This window comes from Microcaecilia unicolor, chromosome 3 (assembly GCF_901765095.1).
Source record: "Microcaecilia unicolor chromosome 3, aMicUni1.1, whole genome shotgun sequence".
Lineage (NCBI taxonomy): Eukaryota > Metazoa > Chordata > Amphibia > Gymnophiona > Siphonopidae > Microcaecilia > Microcaecilia unicolor.
The window spans coordinates 133,522,140-133,542,832 of NC_044033.1; the positions used below are offsets into that span (position 1 = coordinate 133,522,140).

The window sequence follows — 20,693 nt, forward strand, 5'->3', positions numbered from 1 at the left end:
TGCCACTATCCTCTTTCTACTCTATTTTCTCTGACCCGCCCATCCTTGCCACTGATTATATCACCCCTCTCATTTTTACCTGTTTCCTCCATCCACTTCTTTTTCCAGTTTTTTTTTTGTTACATTTGTACCCCATGCTTTCCCACTCATGGCAGGCTCAATGCAGCTTACTTACATGGGGCAATGGAGGGTTAAGTGACTTGCCCACAAGGAGCTGCCTGTGCCTGAAGTGGGAATCAAACTCAGTTTCTCAGTTCCCCAGGACCAAAGTCCACCACCCTAACCACTAGGCCACTCCTCCACAGTCTCATTGGGAGAGAGGAAAATCTTAATAAGGGGGGAGGGGGGAGAGAGAGAGAGAGAAAAAAAAAAACAGGTGTAGAAAGGCCACAGTTTTCTGCATCTGTTCACAACTCCTGGGCTGCTTATTTCCTCTCTCACTTCAGGCTCCCCCATGCATTTCCCAGCTCTGATGTTGGGTCTATTAAAACAACACAGTCGTACTCAGTGTTGCCAGGTGGGCGGTTTTACCGCCCAATTGGGCGGTTTTCCGCGACCCGCCGCGGGAAATTTTTGCCCGCGGCCGGTCGCGGTTTTTTGGGCTTCTTTTTTTTCTTTTCCGCGGTTTTCAGGCGGTTTTTTCGGCTGCGGGGGGCGGGGTTAGTGATGTTTTGGGCGGGGTTAGTGACATTCTGGGCGGGGCCGATGATGGGGAGGCGGGGCCGATGATGGGGGAGGCGGGGCCGGTGACGGGGGAGGCGGGGCCGATGACGGCGGGGGCGGGGTTGATGATGGCGGGGACGGGGGTGATGACGCGGGGGTGGGGGTGTCAGGGGCGGGGTTTGAGTTTGGATGGGTTTTGGGCTGTTTTTAGGCTGGATTGGGTGGGAAAAAATATTTCCACCTGGCAACCCTGGTCGTACTGTACTGTCTCTCACTTTCTTTTTCCTTCCCAGTCTATGTAACCAAAGTAATCCCAGAGATAGTGTTGAAAGTTTCTCTAGTTGCTCTCCCTCCCTCAACAGCATTGAGACCCTAAAGGGGGAAATTATCAACATGGGCTACTGTTATGATTTATTATTTTACCACCTATTTAATTCAATGAGACCTAGTTACTAATAACTGGGGTTAACAGAACAGTATATAAAAGGCTGCTGCACAATTTTCAGAGAGATGACATTTAAATAATAATTGTTCGCCTTTTTTCCTAGGTGTATCAGGTAATTGTCACTCGTCTTCAGCTGCCATGTTTTATTAGTTTCACTGATGTCTCAGACCAAACAGAGTATGAGTGCCCAGTTTCTCTAACAGCCCTTTATAGGCCTGTCTCAATTAGAGGAAGGTAAGACAAACTGCCTATTTATTTATTTATTGGATAAATTATTCCTTGGGATACAAAAATGTCTTTGCTACTCACACAGTTCAGTATGTGATAGTCCCCATACATTCTAACTCATTTCTCATATCATCGATAGTATTCACAGTTCAAAATTGGAGTCAATATGAAGATTTCTGAAGATTGCATGTGGGTAACTGTCACTTTTGGAAAGTAGAATTTTAAAGTTAGAAAATAAGCAAAAACACTCATGGCTTGTATTAGGAGCCCGTCTGTAGTTCCGAATTGCCACACCCCAAGCCCTTTCTAAACCAAGACCCTAAGAAACCAACCTCCTAAAGATTTTTGTTAACATTTTCTGAGGATATTTTGAATAACAGGTTTAGGCACAGTTGCCCCTTAGTCATGCTTATAAATGTGTGGCCGAAACAAGCAGCTTGCAGATATTTATGTATGCCTCGATGGAGGTGCAAAAGCTGACTGGAAAATTCTTTAAAATATAGGTGTACTCCAGTTCAAAACTGGGAGTACATTTATTTTATTTTTGTTTTTTGTTTGTTTGTTTTTGGCTTGCCCAAGCCACATCCAGAACATGCCCCTTTAGAATCTTTGTACTCTGCAGCATCTACATATGCAAATAAAGGTTTACAAATGTGTGCCAGTGCTTACACTGTAGATGCACACAGCCATTCTAAAATTACCTTTAAAATGATTTTTCCTATTTGGGGAGGAAGTCATCAATGTGGGCTTCCATTAAGATGGGTTACATAAGTACTTCCATATCATCATGCTGATCAATCCATAGACTGGTGGGTTGTGTCCATCTACCAGCAGGTGGAGATAGAGAGCAATCCTTTTGCCTCCTTATATGTGGTCATGTGCTGCCGGAAACTCCTCAGTATGTTCTTTATCTCAGCAGGTGGTGGTCACACACAGCAGCAGCTCTGGCTAGGTCTCCAAGCCTAATTTTTAGGTTTTGTTGAGTACCTGGGGTTGAGGGCTCTTCTTGAGCAAGTGCAAACCTGGTGGTGCCAGGTCCCTCCTTTTCTCCCCCCTCCCACTGGCTCCGTTAAAAAAAAAAAAAAAATTTTGGACGTCCTTAAGGGCGTTTATTTCAACGTTTATTGCAGCTGCTCACTGGGACACCAGTTCGTTACAGCTCGGAGCGAGAAGCAGGTAATTTTACCTTTTTATAGCGGGCAGGGGGTTCCCCGTTCGGTCTCCACATGGCTTATGGCGTCGGAGGGCGAGGGCGCGAGGATTCGCTCCCCAGACCGCGTGGGTGCGTCTAGCGGGGATGCGGGGATTTCAAAACCTGAATCGCCTTTGTTAAGCATCAGTTTGGAGTCCGGTCAGTGTCCCGGTTCTTCCTCCGGTGCGGCGGTTTTTCCCGCCATAAACGCCCATCCCCCGCTGCTCGCCCACTCTATGTTGGCCGGCCACTCTGCTCGGACGGCTTCTTCTTGGGCCGCCCTCGAGCTGGGAGACGTTAATACTATGGTCGCCCTTGATTCGGGCGACGGTAAGAAAGCGGCCAAAGTTAAGCGCCGTTCTTCCCGCACGGCTCCTTCTTGGAGTTTCGCGCTGGACGCCATTTTGGATGCGCAGCACGTTTCTCCCCCGCTCTTGCGAGCGCCGGTTGAGGGTGCGGCTAGGGCCGTGGCCCAAGCTGCAGAAGTGCACAGTTCGGGGGGATTCTCCCCTGAGTTCATTTTGCTGCTGCATCAGGCTTTTCTTATGCAAAACGCTGCCCCTGCCCCCCTGTCTGATAAAGGGGTTGAGGCCTCCGGAAGCAAACGCCCTCGGGGTGGAATTCCAGGCCCTAGAGGACTCTGTCTCCTCTGATGTAGATGAGGGCAGCGTATCTGAGTTCTCCCAACGGTCCTTTGGGGATTCCTTGGAGGAGACGGATTCCCGCTCGAATGGAACGGATGACCCCTCTGCAGCGCGGATCTTTCGCTCAGAGGATTTGCCCAACCTGTTAGTGCAGGCCATGAGCATTTTGAATATTTCCTCTCCGGAGGACGTCTCTCCCTCAGCCTCTGTTGGCTCCGCCATTATGCTGGGGACGAAGCACCCGCCTAGAACCTTCCATGTGCATGAGGCCATGCGCACCTTGATTTCGGCTCAATGGGATGTCCCAGAAGCGAGCCTCAAAGTGGCTAGGGCTATGTCCCGCCTCTATCCTCTGCCTGAAGGTGAACGGGAGGCCTTTCTTTGGCCTACCGTGGATTCTTTAATCACTGCGGTGACTAAGAAAACGGCGTTGCCGGTGGAAGGTGGCACGGCCCTAAAGGACGCCCAAGACAGAAGATTGGAGGCGGCCTTAAGGTCGTCCTTCAAGGCGGCTGCTTTAAGTTTGCAGGCCTCAGTTTGCGGCTCCTATGTGGCCAGGGCGTGCCTGACGATTGTGCAGCGGGCTTCTCCCTCGGATCCTTCCTTGAGGGCTGATTGGCCAGCCCTGGAATCGGGCTTGGCTTATTTGGCAGACTTGCTGTATGATGTCTTGAGAGCCTCAGCTAAAGGTATGGCTCAGACAGTCTCTGCGCGGCGGTGGCTTTGGCTGAAGCATTGGTCTGCGGACCACGCCTCTAAGTCTCGCCTGGCTAAGTTGCCTTTTAAGGGCAAGCTGCTTTTTGGGGTCGAGCTGGACAAAATTGTGACCGATCTCGGCACGTCTAAGGGCAAGAGGTTACCAGAGGTCAGGGCTCGGGCCAGTGGTGTTCGCCCCGGTTCCTCCAAAGGACGGTTTCAGGAAGCCCGTCGGTATCGCCCGGGCAAGTCGGGCTCCTCTGCCCCCTCTTCCTTCAAGAGGAACTTCTCCCCCAAGCAGCATTCCTTTCGCAGAGACCGCCGTCCCGAAGGTGCTTCCTCCGGTCCTCCCCCAGGGTCTCGTACCCAATGACAGGGCCCTGGTCCATGGCCCAGTGCAGATTGGAGGACGCCTGTCCTCGTTTCTGGGCGAGTGGACCAGGGTAACTTCAGACGCTTGGGTGCTGGAAGTCATCAGAGACGGCTACAAGCTAGAGTTCTGCCGACCCTTAAGAGACGGGTTTGTACACTCTCCCTGCAAGTCTCCGGTCAAAGCTGTGGCAGTGCAGCAGACTTTGGACAATCTGATCCGCCTGGGTGCGGTCGTTCCGGTGCCAGAAGATCAGTTTGGCAAGGGACATTACTCCATTTACTTTGTGGTACCAAAAAAAGGAGGTTCTGTTCGGCCTATCCTCGACCTCAAAGGGGTCAATCGGGCCTTGAAAGTTACGGCACTTCCGAATGGAGACTCTCCGCTCTGTTATAGCGGCAGTGAAGGCAGGGGAGTTCCTGGCATCCTTGGACATCAAGGAAGCTTACCTGCATATTCCCATCTGGCCTCCTCATCAACGCTTTCTGCGTTTTGCAGTCCTGGGCCGACACTTCCAGTTCAGAGCCCTCCCTTTCGGGTTGGCTACTGCTCCTCGGACCTTCTCCAAAGTAATGGTGGTCATCGCGGCCTTCCTACGAAAGAAAGGAGTACAAGTCCATCCTTATCTGGACGACTGGTTGATCCGAGCCCCCTCTTATGCAGAGTGCGGCAGAGCTGTAGACCGGGTGATTGCTCTTCTGAGCTCCCTGGGGTGGATCATCAACTGGGAGAAAAGCCAGCTGCGCCCGACTCAGTCCCTGGAATATCTGGGAGTTCGTTTCGACACCCAAGTGGGCAGAGTGTTCCTGCTGGACAATCGAATTGTCAAGCTTCAGGCTCAGGTGGACCAGTTCCTAGTAGCCTCTCCTCTTCGGGCTTGGGACTATGTGCAGCTGTTGGGCTCTATGACGGCCACGATAGTGCCCTGGGCCAGGGCTCATATGAGACTACTACAACTCTCTCTGCTGCAGCGCTGGACTCCAGTGTCGGAAGTGAACCTGGAACAGCTGTCGGCGGCCCACATTGCTGGAGTCATGAATGTCAAGGCGGACTTTCTCAGTCGCCATACCTTGGATCCCGGAGAGTGGCAGCTATCGGCTCAGGCGTTCTTGGACATCACGAAGCGCTGGGGCTAGCCGAGCCTAGATCTGATGGCGTCATCGGCCAATTGCCAAGTGCCGCGCTTTTTCAGCAGAGGACGGGACCCTCGATCTCTGGGAGTAGATGCTGTTCTCCAACAGTGGCCGACACAGGAGCTTCTCTATGTGTTCCCGCCCTGGCCCATGTTGGGCAGGGTGCTAGACCGGGTGGCAAAGCATCCGGGCCGGGTAATCCTGGTGGGTCCGGACTGGCCCAGACGTCTCTGGTATGCGGACTTGATCAGGCTCTCAGTGGACGGACCTCTGCAACTGCCAGTGGAGCAGGGCCTGTTGCATCAGGGTCCCGTGGTGATGGAGGATCCCTCCTCCTTTGGTCTTACGGCCTGGCTATTGAGCGGCAGCATCTGAGGAAGAAAGGCTTCTCAGACAAGGTCATCGCCACTATGCTGAGAGCGAGGAAGCGCTCTACTTCTACTGCTTACGTCAGGTTTTGGCGTACCTTTGCATCGTGGTGTGAGGCAGGCTCCCTTTCTCCCTTCACTGCTCCAATTTCTTCAGTGTTGGCGTTCCTGCAAGAAGGTCTGGAGAAAGGCCTGTTGCTCAGTTCCCTTAAAGTCCAGGTAGCGGCTCTGGCTTGCTTCAGGGGCCGCCTGAAGGGTGCTTCCCTGGCTTCGCAGCCAGATGTGGTGCGCTTTCTCAAGGGAGTTAATCACCTGCGCCCTCCTCTGCACTCAGTGGTACCTGCGTGGAATCTCAATCTGGTGCTAAGAGCCTTGCAGAAGCCGCCTTTTGAACCCTTGTCGAGGGCATCTCTGAAAGACCTGATGTTGAAAGCAGTCTTTTTGGTGGCTATCACTTCAGCCAGAAGAGTTTCCGAGCTCCAGGCGCTATCATGTCGAGAGCCCTTTCTGCAGTTCACTGAGGCAGGAGTGTCTATTCGCACAGTGCCTTCCTTCCTGCCCAAGATTGTTTCTCGCTTCCATGTGAATCAGCAGCTCTGTCTCCCATCCTTTCGTAGGGAGGACTACCCAGAGGAGTACTCTGCTCTCAAATATCTAGATGTGAGACGAGTCATCATCAGATACTTGGAAGTGACAAATGATTTCCGGAAGTCGGATCATCTGTTTGTCCTGTTTGCAGGTCCTCGTAAGGGTCTGCAGGCTGCTAAGCCTACAGTGGCAAGATGGGTCAAGGAAGCCATTGCAGCGGCTTATGTGGCCGCGGGGAAGGTGCCGCCTATCCGGTTGAAGGCTCACTCCACTAGAGCTCAGGCGGCCTCGATGGCGGAGGCCGGGTCCGTCTCCTTGGAAGAGATTTGCAAGGCGGCAACTTGGGCATCGGCTCATACCTTCTCCAGGCATTACCGCTTGACTGTGGCTGCTCGGGCGGAGGCCCGATTTGGAGCTTCGGTGTTGCGGTCAGGGATATCTATGTCCCGCCCTGGGTGAGTACTGCTTCGGTACATCCCACCAGTCTATGGATTGATCAGCATGATGATATGGAAGGTAAAATTATGTATCATACCTGATAATTTTCTTTCCATTAATCATAGCTGATCAATCCATAGCCCCTCCCAGATAGCTGTACTGTTTTTATTCTGGTTGCATTTCAGGTTCAAGTTTAGTCTTCAGTTCCTGTTCAGGAGGACTTCGTGTTCAAGTTTTTTCAATTGGATTCTTCAGGAGTTGAGACGATTTTGTGTTACAGTGAGCTGCTGCATTCTTCTCCCCTCCGTTTTACGGGGCTGGATTGAGACCTAAATTCTGCCGGCGCTCCCTCCCACTTTGTGCGGCTGTAGGGCAGCTTTGTACCCCTCCCGCTTCGGCGGTGTTAGGGTCAGTCAGCTCCTCCCGCGGTTGAGGTTGCAGGATAAGCCAGATCCCCCCGCATCGGCGGGTGTGGTGTCCCTCTCCCGCTCCGCGGGGATGAGCTGGACGGATTCACCTCCCCCACTTGTGTGGGGATGAGCTGGATTAATTCCCCTCCCCCGTTTCGGCGCTGGTGAGCTGGGCAGAGTGTCCCTTTGTGGGTGTAATTCTCTAAGTGCTGAGTCCTGCGGATGGAGCTTTGATATCGACATACTGAGGAGTTTCCGGCAGCACATGACCACATATAGGGAAGCAAAAGGATTGCTCTCTATCTCCACCTGCTGGTAGATGGACACAACCCACCAGTCTATGGATTGATCAGCTATGATTAATGGAAAGAAAATTATCAGGTATGATACATAATTTTACCATAAGTATTGCCATACTGGGATAGACCAAAGGTCCATCAAGACCAGCATCCTGTTTCCAACAGTGGCCAATCCAGGTCACAAATACCTGGCAAGGTCCCAAAAAAGTACAATACATTTTATGCTGCTTATCCTAGAAATAAGCAGTGGATTTTAATAATGTACATAAGTATTGCCATACTAGGAGAGACCAAAGGTCCATCAAGCCCAGCATCCTGTTTCCAACAGTGGCCAATCCAGGTCACAAATACCTGGAAAGATCCCCAAAAAGTACTAAACATTTTATACTGCTTATCCCAGAAATAGTGGATTTTCCCCAAGTCCAATTTAATAATGGTCTATGGACTTTTCCTTTAGGAAGCCGTGCAAACCTTTTTTAAACTCTGCTAAGCTAACTGCCTTTATCATATTCTCTGGCAACGAACTCCAGAGTTTAATTACACGTTGAGTGAAGAAAAATTTTCTTCAATTCATTTTAAATGTACTAGTTTGTAGCTTCATCACATGCCCCCTACTCCTAGTATTTTTGGAAAGCGTAAACAGACGCTTCACGTCTACCCGTTCCACTCCACTCATTATTTTATAGACCTCTATAATATGTCCCCTCAGCCGTCTTTTCTCCAAGCTGAAGAGCCCTAGCTGCTTCAGCCTTTCCTCGTAGGGATGTCGTCCCATCCCCTTTATCATTTTTGTCGCCCTTCTCTGCACCTTTTCTAATTCCACTATATCTTTTTTGAGATGCAGCAACCAGAATTGAACACAATATTTGAGGTGCAGTTGCACCATGGAGCGATGCAAATGCATTATAATGTCCTCATTTTTTTTTCCATTCCTTTCCTAATAATACCTAACATTCTATTTGCTTTCTTAGCCGCAGCAGCACACTGAGCAGAAGGTTTCGACATATCACAACGACGACACCTAGATCCCTTTCTTGGTCTGTGACTCCTAACGTGGAACCTTGCATGATGTAGCTATAATTCGGGTTCCTCTTTTCCACATGCATCACTTTGCACTTGCTCACATTAAATGTCATCTGCCATTTAGACGCCCAGTCTCCCAGTCTCGTAAGGTCCTCTTGTAATTTTTCACAATCCTTCCGCGATTTAACCACTTTAAATAACTTTGTGTCATCAGCAAATTTAATTACCTCACTAGTTACTCCCATCTCTAGTTCATTTATAAATATGTTAAAAAGCAGCGGTCCCAGCGCAGACCCCTGGGGAACCCCACTAACTACCCTTCTTCATTGAGAATACTGACCATTTAACCCTACTCTCTGTTTTCTATCTTTTAAGCAGTTTTTAATCCACAATAGAACACAACCTCCTAGCTCATGACTCTCCAATTTCCTCTGGAGACTTACATGAGGTACTTTGTCAAACGCCTTCTGAAAATCCAGATACACAATATCAACCGGCTCACTTTTTTTTTTTTAATTGTTTATTAAGTTTCAATTATACATTTACATAAAATAAATGCCAGGAAAAATAAAACACAAAATTTTACCATATCTAATAAATCAGGAAAATATACTTTTCAATTTGTCCACGTTTTGATTCAAGATATAAGGAAATACTTTTAAAGGAAAATTTATCCTGTTAAATAACAGAAAGAGGATATAACACACCTTCTAACCAGCGGTTTTCAGCTACCTGCGGGAGCAGTCAAAGACCCATCGACATTGCCACTTTCCTTAGCGGTAATAAACTGTAGCAATTTAACAGGGTCAAAGAATACACAATTAATTGAATTTAAAGAAATTAAATATCTACAAGAAAATTTCAGAGTAAAAGTTCCTCCCAGAGCTAAAGTCCGTGACCTCAACGCTAGGAATTCCTTCCTCCGTCTCTGTGTAGATCTACTCAAATCTGGGTATACTTGTATCCTTGCCCCGAAAAATTGTTGAGAGATGTTTCTGAAGTAGAGCCTCAAAATGTTATTCCTGTCAGACTCGAAGGCGAAAGTAACCAGCAAAGTTGTACACTCAGTTATTACCTCCAACGAGGTTTCCAATAGTTCAGTTAAATTTTGAGTTGAAATTGGGGCAGGAGTTGATGTTATACCCGTAATATAATATGCCTTTACAATTGGAGGAAATAAATCAGCTGAAATACCTAAGACTTCCAGGAAATATTTTCGCAACAATTCTTTTGCGGGTAACAAAGGAGCCTTTGGAAAATTCAGGAATCTCAGGTTATTCCGTCTTAACTGATTCTCTAAGTACTCAGTCTTCTTCTGCACCTTATCATTGTCACTCACAAGTGTTCCAAAACAATTCTGAAGTTTTTTAATCTCAAAATCGTTTAACTCATGTTTTTCTTCCTGTACTCTCATCCTCTCGCATAAAGCTTGATGTTGCTGTTTAGCTTCAATTACTTCAGTCTTAAGAGAATTAACGGATTGTTGCATTGTCGAACTCAGGTTTTGAATTGCATCCCACAGAGTCTCAAGTGTAATTACAGCTGGTCTTAAAGTTCCACCAGGGTTAACCGTGGGGGTAGCCAGAATAGGGGAAGATGAGGAAACAACCCCACTCAGACTTCTTCCAGATGGTAAGTTTTCTGGTGTTGAAAATCCAGCTGGGCCTCCAACAGTCGTTACCGATTCAGACAGCGACTCTCGAGCTAGGATTAATCCTCCCACGGGTCTTGGTGGAGCCGTTTGAAGAGGCGGGCTCAAAGACACCGCCTCAAGGCTAAAGTCTCCCTGCTGTACCGGAGACCCAACCAGGGTCGAGAGGTGTGTTCCATGCGCCTGAGCGCAAAACGCTTCCATCTTCGTCTGTCGCATTGCTGGAACAGTACCAGGGCTAGTGGAGGCTTTCACCCCAGTCTTCCACTTTCTTTTCCCTATTAATTAGGGGATAAGAAGGACAGCTTTGCGAAACGCGGTAAGAAGTCGAGAGCGTTCAAGCCGCACCTCCTCTCATGAACGCCATCTTGAATCCCCCAACCGGTTCACTTTTATCCACGTTTGTTCACCCCTTCAAAGAAATGTAGTAGATTGTTGAGGCAAGATTTCCCTTCACTAAATCCATGTTGGCTTTGTCTCATTAATCCATGCTTTTGAACATGTTCTGTAATTTTGTTCTTTATAATAGTCTCTACCATTTTGCCCGGTACCGATGTCAGACTCACCGGTCTATAATTTCCCGGATCTCCCCTAGAACCTTTTTTAAAAATCGGCGATACATTGGCCACCCTCCAATCTTCTGGTATCATGCTCGATTTTAAGGATAAATTACCTGTTACTAACAATAGCTCCACAAGTTCATTTTTCAGTTCTATCAGTACTCTGGGATGAATACCATTCGATCCAGGAGATTTGCAACTCTTCAGTTTGTAGAACTGCCCCATTACATTCTCCAGGTTTATAGAGAATTATTTTACCACAAGTCATGCAATTTTACCAAAGGATCTCATGACATGAAATGGGACCCTGTGTTAAAGTAGTGTACTAGGCTGCATTTGGTTTGCCATTCTCTAAAAAACTTATGAAATATCACAAAATATTATAGAAGAAATTGTACAGGAATCAGAGATAATTACAAGTATTTAATTACTCACCCACCATCACAGCATCTGACATCAGTTGTAAAGTTATAACAAAGCTTACAAAATCTAACATCAGTACCTCTGGAAATTATAAGTAATTAGACTAATTAGATAAAGAAGAGAGAAAGGAAGAAGGAAGTTTGTTCCTCATACAAAGGTCACAGAACAGAGAGAAAGAAGATAAAGGAACAAAGAAAGAAAGAATAAATGAAAGAAAGATTCTTAATTATAGAGAATTAGTTTCTAGAAGGTACGAAGGGGGGGAAGCAAACCCCTTCGGGAAAAACAGGCCAATTGGACGGATCTGAAACACTCTCTCCAAGCATACCTAGTTTTTCAGAGTTTCTTTGTCTGCAGCGTGGTTTTATAGTCTGTGGTGAGCATCCACCTCTCCTCTATCCTGGACCAATCATAGGTGCTGCATATGGGCTGGAGTCTTGTAATTGGGACTTTCATATGTGCTGGAAGCTTGAAATTGGTCCTTGCCACACCTCTTTCCAGTAAATCACTTTTGTAACAGGATATACCAGGTATCTGTGTTGCCTTAGCAACATTTTCACCATCAGAGCATGTGACCAGCCAGAAATTCCTTCATGTGGCTGATAGGAAAAGAGAGATGAGGGGTGGGAAATAATGCAGTATACCTGAAGTAGAACTTTATACCTTATAGCTAAAATTATAGACAATAGCACAACTTGTGGTAAAATAACCTGTCTTAATGATATCCCAAGTTGATAACTTCCCTTATAGAACCAGCCCAAAATTGAAAAAAAAAAGAATCTCTCTATATAAAACGCACCTCCAACGTTCTAATGAAGCCTCACTTTCCCAACGTTCTAAATGTGAGGCGGCATAGATCAATTTTTCCTCCATGACTGTCTGCCACGCCCACACGACAAACGTGATGACGTCGCGGGCGGAGCAATGACACTCACAGACCGTGTTGCGCATCTGATTGGCTGAGTTGGGTGAAGCCTCGAATGACGTCGCCAGCACGGACGCTCCACAAAAAAAAAACAAGGAAAGGGGGAGGAGTAGCGTGTTTCCCTACTCCTCCCCTGCCTAGGAATTAGCTGTCAGTGCCGAGCCAAGCAGTCAGAACTACTGCCTTTACAGTGCCAGAGTTCAAATTCATGCAACTCAGCACCCCCCTTTCCGATACAAACAAAAAAAAAACCAAGCAGACCAGAGTGCCGTGCTAACAACCCTGTCGCACTCCAAAAAAATAGAAGCACCAGAGACTGACACCCTCACAGAGTGCACTCCAAAAAAAAAAAAAAAACCCAGCTGACCAAAGTGCTGCGCTAACAACCCTGTCGCCCTCCAAAAAAAAAACACACACTGACGCCCCCACACAGAGCACAATACAAAAACAAAACACAGCTTAGCAGACTGACGTCCTCTCGAACAGATCGCACTCAAAACTTCCTCTTCTTTGCAACACATTGTCAGTTTTGGCTGCAGTCGTAATCGAACAAGAGGCAGAGAACAGCAGCACAAGAATTTCAAGAGAAAAAAAAAACGGTTTTGTTTGCCTACTACAAAGGGAAGGTTTCAGCTCTTTGTTCGCCAACACACAGCACAGGAAAAGAGTCTGGGTAATCCGCTCACAAAAAAAAAAAAACAGCTGAGCAGACTGAGGTCCTCTCGAACAGAGAGCACTACAAACTTCCTCTTCTTTGCAACACATTGTCAGTTTTGGCTGCAGTCGTAATCGAACAAGAGGCAGAGAAGAGGGGCATAAGAATTTCTGTAGAAAAAAAAACCCGGTTTTGTTTGCCTACTACAAAGGGAAGGTTTTAGCTCTTCGTTTGCCAGCACACAGCAGAGGAAAAGAGTCTCAGTAATCCGCTCACAGACACAAGAAAACTTTTAGACCGTCAACACTTGGACAACGTAAAAAACAAAACGGCAAAGGGACCTTTTTTATAACATTGACACATTTGCTTTTTTTGTATATGCCACATTGCAGCTTCAGGAGATGGGCATACATTCACATCTGGGGCTGGGTTTTACTTTTTTTAGGAGACAGGGGGAAAACGACCCTGAAAATGGGAGGGAGGAAGGGAGAGATGGGGGGGGGGGGGGCAACGACCCTGGGAGGGAGGGAGGGAGGGGGGCTGACCCTGGAACTTGGATGGGGGGGCGTGCAGACGGACCCTGCAACTGGGAGGGAGGGGTAGAGGGCAGACCCTGGAACTGGGAGGGGGGGGGGCAAGCCTGGAACTGGGAGGGAGGGGGACGGGGCACTCTCATTCTCACACTAACACTCTCCAACCCAGTCTCACTCTCTCTGTCACACACACACACACATTCACTCTCTCTCTATCACACACTCTCACACACACTCTGTAAAACACACACACTCCGAGGAAAACCTTGCTAGCGCCCGTTTCATTTCTGTCAGAAACGGGCCTTTTTCACTAGTTAAATATAATTGTTAAAGCAGAGAGAATCATCACCTTTTGCATCCAATATAGTTTCTCAACTCATCTACAAATGTGTAAAATTGGAATTCTCCGAGGACAAGCAGGCTGCTTGTTCTCACAAATGGGTGACGTCCACAGGATCTTCACTAGCAACAGCGTTTGCTAGCCCTTGCGTGCGCATGCACACTGCGCATGTGCGACCGTCTTCCCGCCCGAACGCGAGCGTGATCGCCAGTCTTCTTTTGTCCGCGGCTCAGGACGGCTGTTTTCGGTCGGTCTGCGCCCCAAGGAGACCCCTCGCGTCTTTTCGCCGCGTTCTTCCGTTCGGAAGTGTCCAGATTCTTCTTTTCCGTCATGTTCTTCGTTTTTAAAATAAAATCCTTTATTTCGAGAGTTTCCCCATTAAGTTTCCTTTCGTTGTCGGGCGCGGCCTTTTTAGCCACCCGTGCAGGTTTTTTCTCACTTTTTTGGTGCCATTAGCCATCATCGTGAATTTTGATTTCGCCGGCGTGATTTTTCCGCCCATGTCCTTGAAGCCTGCCAGCGGCTTCAAAAAGTGCACCCAGTGCAGCTGGACTATCTCCCTCACTGATAGGCACGTTTCGTGCCTTCAGTGTCTGGGGGCCGGGCATCGTCCCCAGGCCTGTACTCTCTGTCTTCTGTTGAAGAAGAGGACTCAGGCGGCGAGATTGGCCCAGTGGAACCTTTTGTTCGGGGCCTCGTCCGGTGCTTTGACGTCTTCGGTACCGAGGTCATCGTCCAGTGCGTCGACATCTGCGTACCCAGCTCATCTGCCGGTGCTCCAACGTCTGTGATACCGAGGTCATCGGTGGTATCAATGTCGTCGAATGGTGCTTCGTCTTCCGGAGTGCAGGTGAGGGCTGTCCATTCCCCTCCTGGTAGTGGTGAGCCCTTGAGTAGGTCTCTGCCTGCCTCGAGGGCTCCTGAGGTACAGGCCCCCCGGGATCGACTTCTTTCGGACCCGGCCCACAGGAGACGTTTGGATTTGATGTCCTCCTCTTCGGTACCGGGAGGTACCGGTGATGTGCTTCGTGCGAAGGCAAAGGAGCATCGTCATCGGTCGCCTTCCAGACGTGGTACCGAGAGCTCTGGGTTGCCGGTGGCACTGGCACCCAAGCGCCAACACCGGAAGGACCACCCACCCTCCATACAGGAGGTGTCGATGCGCTCCACTGTGGACAGCCCGGTACCGCCTCCGCGTCCTGGACAGATTCTCAGCTCATCGCCTGTACCGGACTCCTTGCCTTCCTCGACAGCCGCTCTGAACGAGATCCTCAGGGCCATCCTCCCAGGGATTCTGGAGGAGCTGTTGCGCCCTTATCCTCCGGTACCAGGGGGCGCTTGCGCCGCCAGTGCCATTGAGTGAGGCGCCGGCTGGCCCGTCGTAAGGTCTCTGGTCCCAGTACCGCTTGCGGTACCTGCATCGGCAGCCTCCCAGGCCGACTCCCCAACGACATCGATGGAGGGAGCTTCATCGCTGCCGATGCGGGAGTCTTCCTCTCGACGTGTCCACCATAGCCCTGTTTCCACGGAGTCGAGATGGGCCCGGCTTCGGACTGAAGTACGTAAACTTGTGTCCGATACCGAGGGCGAGGCCTCGTGGGAAGCAGAGGAGGACCAAAGATATTTCTCTGATGAGGAGACTGGTGGTCTTCCCTCTGATCCCACTCCTTCTCCTGAAAGGCAGCTTTCTCCTCCTGAGAGTCTGTCTTTCGCAGCCTTTGTCCGGGAAATGTCTACGGCATTCCCTTCCCTGTGGTTACGGAGGATGAGCCAAGAGCCAAAATGTTTGAACTCTTGGACTATCCTTCACCACCTAAGGAATCGTCCACTGTACCCATGCATCATGTCCTCAAAAAGACATTGCTGGCGAACTGGGCGAAGCCGTTACCTAATCCCCACATTCCCTAGAAAATTGAATCCCAGTATCAGATCCATGGGGATCCAGAGTTAATGAGGACCCAGTTGCCCCATGACTCTGGTGTGGTGGATCTGGCCCTTAAGTAGGTCAAGAGTTATAGGGAGTATGCATTCATATGCGGAACAATGTGCGGCAGTTGGCGGACTTGGTGGACAAGCTCCCTTCTGAGCAGGCCAAGCCTTTTCAGCAAGTGGTCAGGCAGCTGAAGGCGTGTCGTAAATTCCTGGCGGGGGTGTTTACGATTCTTTTGATGTCGCATCCAGGGCTGCTTCTCAAGGTGTGGTGATGCGCAGACTCTCATGGCTGCGTGCCTCCGACCTGGAGAATAGGCTCCAGCAGCGGATAGCGGATGCTCCTTGCCAGGGGGATAACATTTTTGGAGAAAGGGTTGAACAGGTGATAGAACAACTCCACCAGTGGGACACTGCCTTCGACAAATTCTCCCACCGGGCACCTTCAGCATCTACCTCAACTGGTAGACGTTTTTATGGGGGAAGGAGGACTGTTCTCTATTCTTCTAATAAGCATAGGTACAATCCTCCCTCCCGCCAGCCTGCTGCTCAGGCTAAACCCCAGCACGCTCGTTCCCGTCAACAGCGTGCGCCTCAACAGGCCCCAGCAGCTCCCCAGCAAAAGCAAGGGACGAGCTTTTGACTGGCTCCAGCAAAGCATAGCCGAAGTCCAAGTATCCATGCCAGACGATCTGCCTGTCGGGGGGAGGTTGAAATTTTTTCACCAAAGGTGGCCTCTCATAACCTCCGACCAGTGGGTTCTTCAAATAGTTCGGCTGGGATACGCCCTCAATTTGACTTCAAAACCTCCAAATTGTCCACCGGGAGCTCAGTCCTTCAGCTTCCAGCACAAGCAGGTACTTGCCGAGGAACTCTCCGCCCTTCTCAGCGCCAATGCGGTCGAGCCCGTACCACTGGGGCAGGAAGGGCTGGGATTCTATTCCAGGTACTTCCTTGTGGAAAAGAAAACAGGGGGGATGCGTCCCATCCTAGACCTAAGGGCCCTGAACAAATATCTGGTCCGAGAAAAGTTCAGGATGGTTTCCCTGGGCACCCTCCTTCCCGTGATTCAGGAAAACGATTGGCTATGCTCTCTGGATTTAAAGGATGCTTACACTCACATCCTGATACTGCCAGCTCACAGTATCTTCGATTCCGTCTGGGAACACGGCATTTTCAGTATTGTGTGTTACCCTTTGGTCTCGCCTCTGCGCCCAGAGTGTTTACAAAATGCCTGGCTATCATGGTGGCGTCTCTACGCAGACTGGGAGTGCACATGTTCCCTTATCTCGACGATTGGCTGGTGAAGAACACCTCTGAGGCAGGATCTCTACAGTCCATGCAGGTGACTCCTGGAGCTACTTGAGTTTGTGATAAATTATCCAAAGTCCCATCTTTTCCAACCCAGAAGCTAGAATTCATAGGAGCTCTGCTGGACTCTCAGATGGCTCGTGCCTACCTTCCGGAAGCGAGGGCCGACACTCTTTTGTCTCTCGTTTCCTGGGTATGGGCGTCTCAGCAGATCACAGCTCGGAAGATGTTGAGATTGCTTGGCCACATGGCCTCCACAGTTCATGTGACTCCCATGGCCCGCCTCCACATGAGATCAGCTCAATGGGCCCTAGCATCTCAGTGGTACCAAGCTGCTGGGGACCTAGAGGACGTAGTCCTGCTGTCCACGAGTTTTCTTCAGTCCCTCCATTGGTGGACAGTTCGGTTCAATTTGACTCTGGGACGTCCTTTCCAAATTCCTCAGCCTCAAAAGGTACTGACAACGGATGCGTCTCTCCTGGGGTGGGGAGCTCATGTCGATGGGCTTCACACCCAAAGGAGTTGGTCCCTTCAGGAGAAAGGTTTACAGATAACACAGTTATCTACATAGTTTTTACCTTTAGATTGTAAGCTCTCTTGAGCAGGGACTGTCCTTCCCCATGTTTAAACTTGTACAGCGCTGCGTAACCCTGGCAGCGCTATAGAAATGCTAAGTAGTAGTAAGTAGTAGTAGTAGATAAACCTCCTGGAGTTACGAGCGGTCTGGAACGCTCTAAAGGCCTTCAGAGATCGGCTGTCCCATCAAATTATTCAAATTCATACAGACAATCAGGTTGCCATGTATTACATCAACAAGCAGGGGGGCACCGGATCTTGCCATCTGTGTCAGGAGGTCATCAGAATGTGGCTTTGGGCTCGCCGGAACGGCATGTTTCTTCAAGCCACCTATCTGGCAGGCGTAAACAACAGTCTGGCCGACAGATTGAGCAGGATAATGCAACCTCACGAGTGGTCGATCAATTCCAGGGTGGTACTCGAGATCTTTCAAGTGTGGGGCACTCCCTTGGTGGATCTCTTTGCCACACAACTCAATCACAAGGTCCCTCAATTCTGTTCCAGACTTCAGGCCCATGGCAGGCTAACATCGGATGCCTTTCTCCTGGATTGGGGGGAAGGCCTCCTGTATGCTTATCCTCCCATACCTTTGGTGGGAAGACTTTGCTGAAACTCAAGCAAGATCGAGGCACCATGATCCTGATCGCTCCCTTTTGGCCGCTCCAGGTATGGTTCCCTCTTCTTCTGGAATTGTCCTACGAAGAACCGTGGAGATTGGAGTGTTTTCCGACCCTCATTAATCAGAACGAGGGGGCTCTTCTGCATCCCAACCTTGTCCCTGGCTCTCACGGCTTGGATGTTGAGAGCATAGATTTTGCCTCCTTGGGTCTCTCCGAGGGTGTCTCCCGTGTCTTGCTTGCTTCCAGGAAAGATTCCACTAAAAAGAGTTACTCTTTTCTATGGCGGAGGTTTGCCGTCTGGTGTGACAGCAAGGCCCTAGATCCTCGTTCCTGTCCTACACAGACCCTGCTTAAATACCTTCTACACTTGTCCAAGTCTGGTCTTAAAACCAACTCTGTAAGGGTTCATCTTAGTGCAATTAGTGCATACCATTACCGTGTGGAAGGTAAGCCGATCTCTGGACAGCCTCTAGTTGTTCGCTTTATGAGAGGTTTGCTTTTGTCAAAACCCCCCATCAAACCTCCTACAGTGTCATGGGATCTCAGTGTCATTCTCACCCAGCTGATGAAACCTCCTTTCGAGCCACTGAATTCCTGCCATCTGAAGTACTTGACTTGGAAGGTCATTTTCTTGGTGGCAGTCACTTCAGCTCGCAGAGTCAGTGAGCTTCAAGCCCTGGTAGCTCATGCTCCTTATACTAAATTTCATCATAAAGTAGTCCTCCGCAGTCACCCTAAGTTCTTGCCGAAGGTGGTGTCGGAGTTCCATCTGAACCAGTCAGTTGTCTTGCCAACATTCTTTCCCCGTCCTCATACCTGCCCTGCTGAACGTCAGCTGCACACATTGGACTGCAAACGAGCATTGGCCTCCTATCTGGAGCGGACACAGCCCCACAGACAGTCCGCCCAAATGTTTGTTTCTTTTGATCCCAACAGAAGGGGAGTGGCTGTCGGGAAACGCACCATATCCAATTGGCTAGCAGATTGCATTTCCTTCGCTTACGCCCAGGCTGGGCTGACTCTTGAGGGTCATGTCACGGCTCATAGTGTTAGAGCCATGGCAACGTCAGTGACCCACTTGAAGTCAGCCACTATCGAAGAGATTTGCAAGGCTGTGATGTGGTCATCTGTCCACACATTCACATCTCATTACTGCCTTCAGCAGGATACCCGACGCGACAGTCGGTTCGGGCAGTCGGTGCTGCAGAATCTGTTCGGGGTTTAGAATCCAACTCCACCCCCCTAGACCCATTTTTATTCTGTTCCAGGCTGCACTCTCAGTTAGTTGAATAAGTTTAGGTCAATCTCAGTTATGTCCTCGCCGTTGCGAGGCCCAATTGATCAATGTTTATTGTTTTGAGTGAGCCTGGGGGCTAGGGATACCCCATTTGTGAGAACAAGCAGCCTGCTTGTCCTTGGAGAAAGCGAAAGCTACATACCTGTAGAAGGTATTCTCCGAGGACAGCAGGCTGATTGTTCTCACAAATGGCGTATCCCTAGCCCCCAGGCTCACTCAAAACAATAAACAGGCCACAATGCTCAATACCTGTATACAGTCATACCAGCTCTTCACGAGCATCCACTTGCGGAACTCAGTGCGGCAGCTGTCTAGTTTGGTCGATGCCCCCTCCAGACCTTTTTGCCAGGTGGTCAAGCAGCAGAAGGCGTGTCGAAAATTCTTGGACAGGGGCGCATTTGACACTTTTGATGTAGCATCCAGGATCTCTGCTCAAGATAGCAATGTGCAGACTCTCATGGCTGCGTGTTTCTGACCTGGACCATTCGGTCCAGCAGAGGATTGTGGGTGTTCCTTGCCGGGGGGATAATCTTTTCGGAGAGAAGGTGGAAGATCTTGTTGACCAGATCAAGAAGCATACAGATGCTATGTCTTCTCTTTCCCGCCGGGCACCTTCTGCCTCCACCCCCTCAACTAGAAGATATTATGGTGGGTCATGGAGTGCTCCCTATTCCTATTCTAGGCGTAGGTACACTCCAGCATCTCACCAGCCTACTCAGGCTCACTCATTCCCATCAACAGCATGCGCCCAAGGCCCCTGTTGCTCCCCAGCAAAAACAAGGGATGAGCTTTTGACTGGTTCCAGGAGAGCATAGCCGCAATAAAAGTGTCTGTGCCAGAAGACTTGCCGGTTAGGTTCTTCAAGTAGTCCGGTTAGGATACACCCTCAATCTGGAATCCAGACCTCCAAATTGCCCACCAAGAGCTCATTTATTCAGCTCTCCACACAGGCAGGTACTTGCAGAGGAACTCTCTGCCCTTCTAAAGACCCATGCGGTCGAACCCGTTCCATCAGGGGAAGAAGTGCTGGGATTCTATTCCAGGTATTTCCTTGTGCAGAAGAAAACAGGGGGGAATGAGTCCCATCCTTGACCTAAGGGCCCTGAACAAATTCGTAGTCCAAGAAAAGATCAGGATGGTTTCCCTGGGCACCCTTCTTCCCGTGATTCAGGAAAAAGATTGGCTATGCTCTCTGGACTTAAAGGACACTTACACTCATATCCCAATACTTCCAGCTCACAGGAAGTATCTTTGATCTTGGCTGGGAACGCATCACTTTCAGTACCGCGTTCTGCCCTTTGGCCTAGCGTCAGTGCCCAGAGTATTCACAAAATGCTTAGCAGTGGTTGCGGCGTCACTACACAGGCTGAGAGTGC

The 20,693-nt window shown here is 49.4% G+C and overlaps 1 protein-coding gene across 1 annotated transcript in view; it reads left to right on the forward strand.

Annotated features, from left to right (window-relative positions):
• The window catches only part of LOC115464288, a 122,180-nt gene that overhangs the window by 41,322 nt on the left and 60,165 nt on the right, over positions 1–20,693 (forward strand). Inside the window, exon 4 of the mRNA XM_030194681.1 lies at positions 1,212–1,342. Coding sequence (XP_030050541.1) covers positions 1,212–1,342 — 131 coding nt within the window. The remainder of the gene's footprint in view (positions 1–1,211; positions 1,343–20,693) is intronic.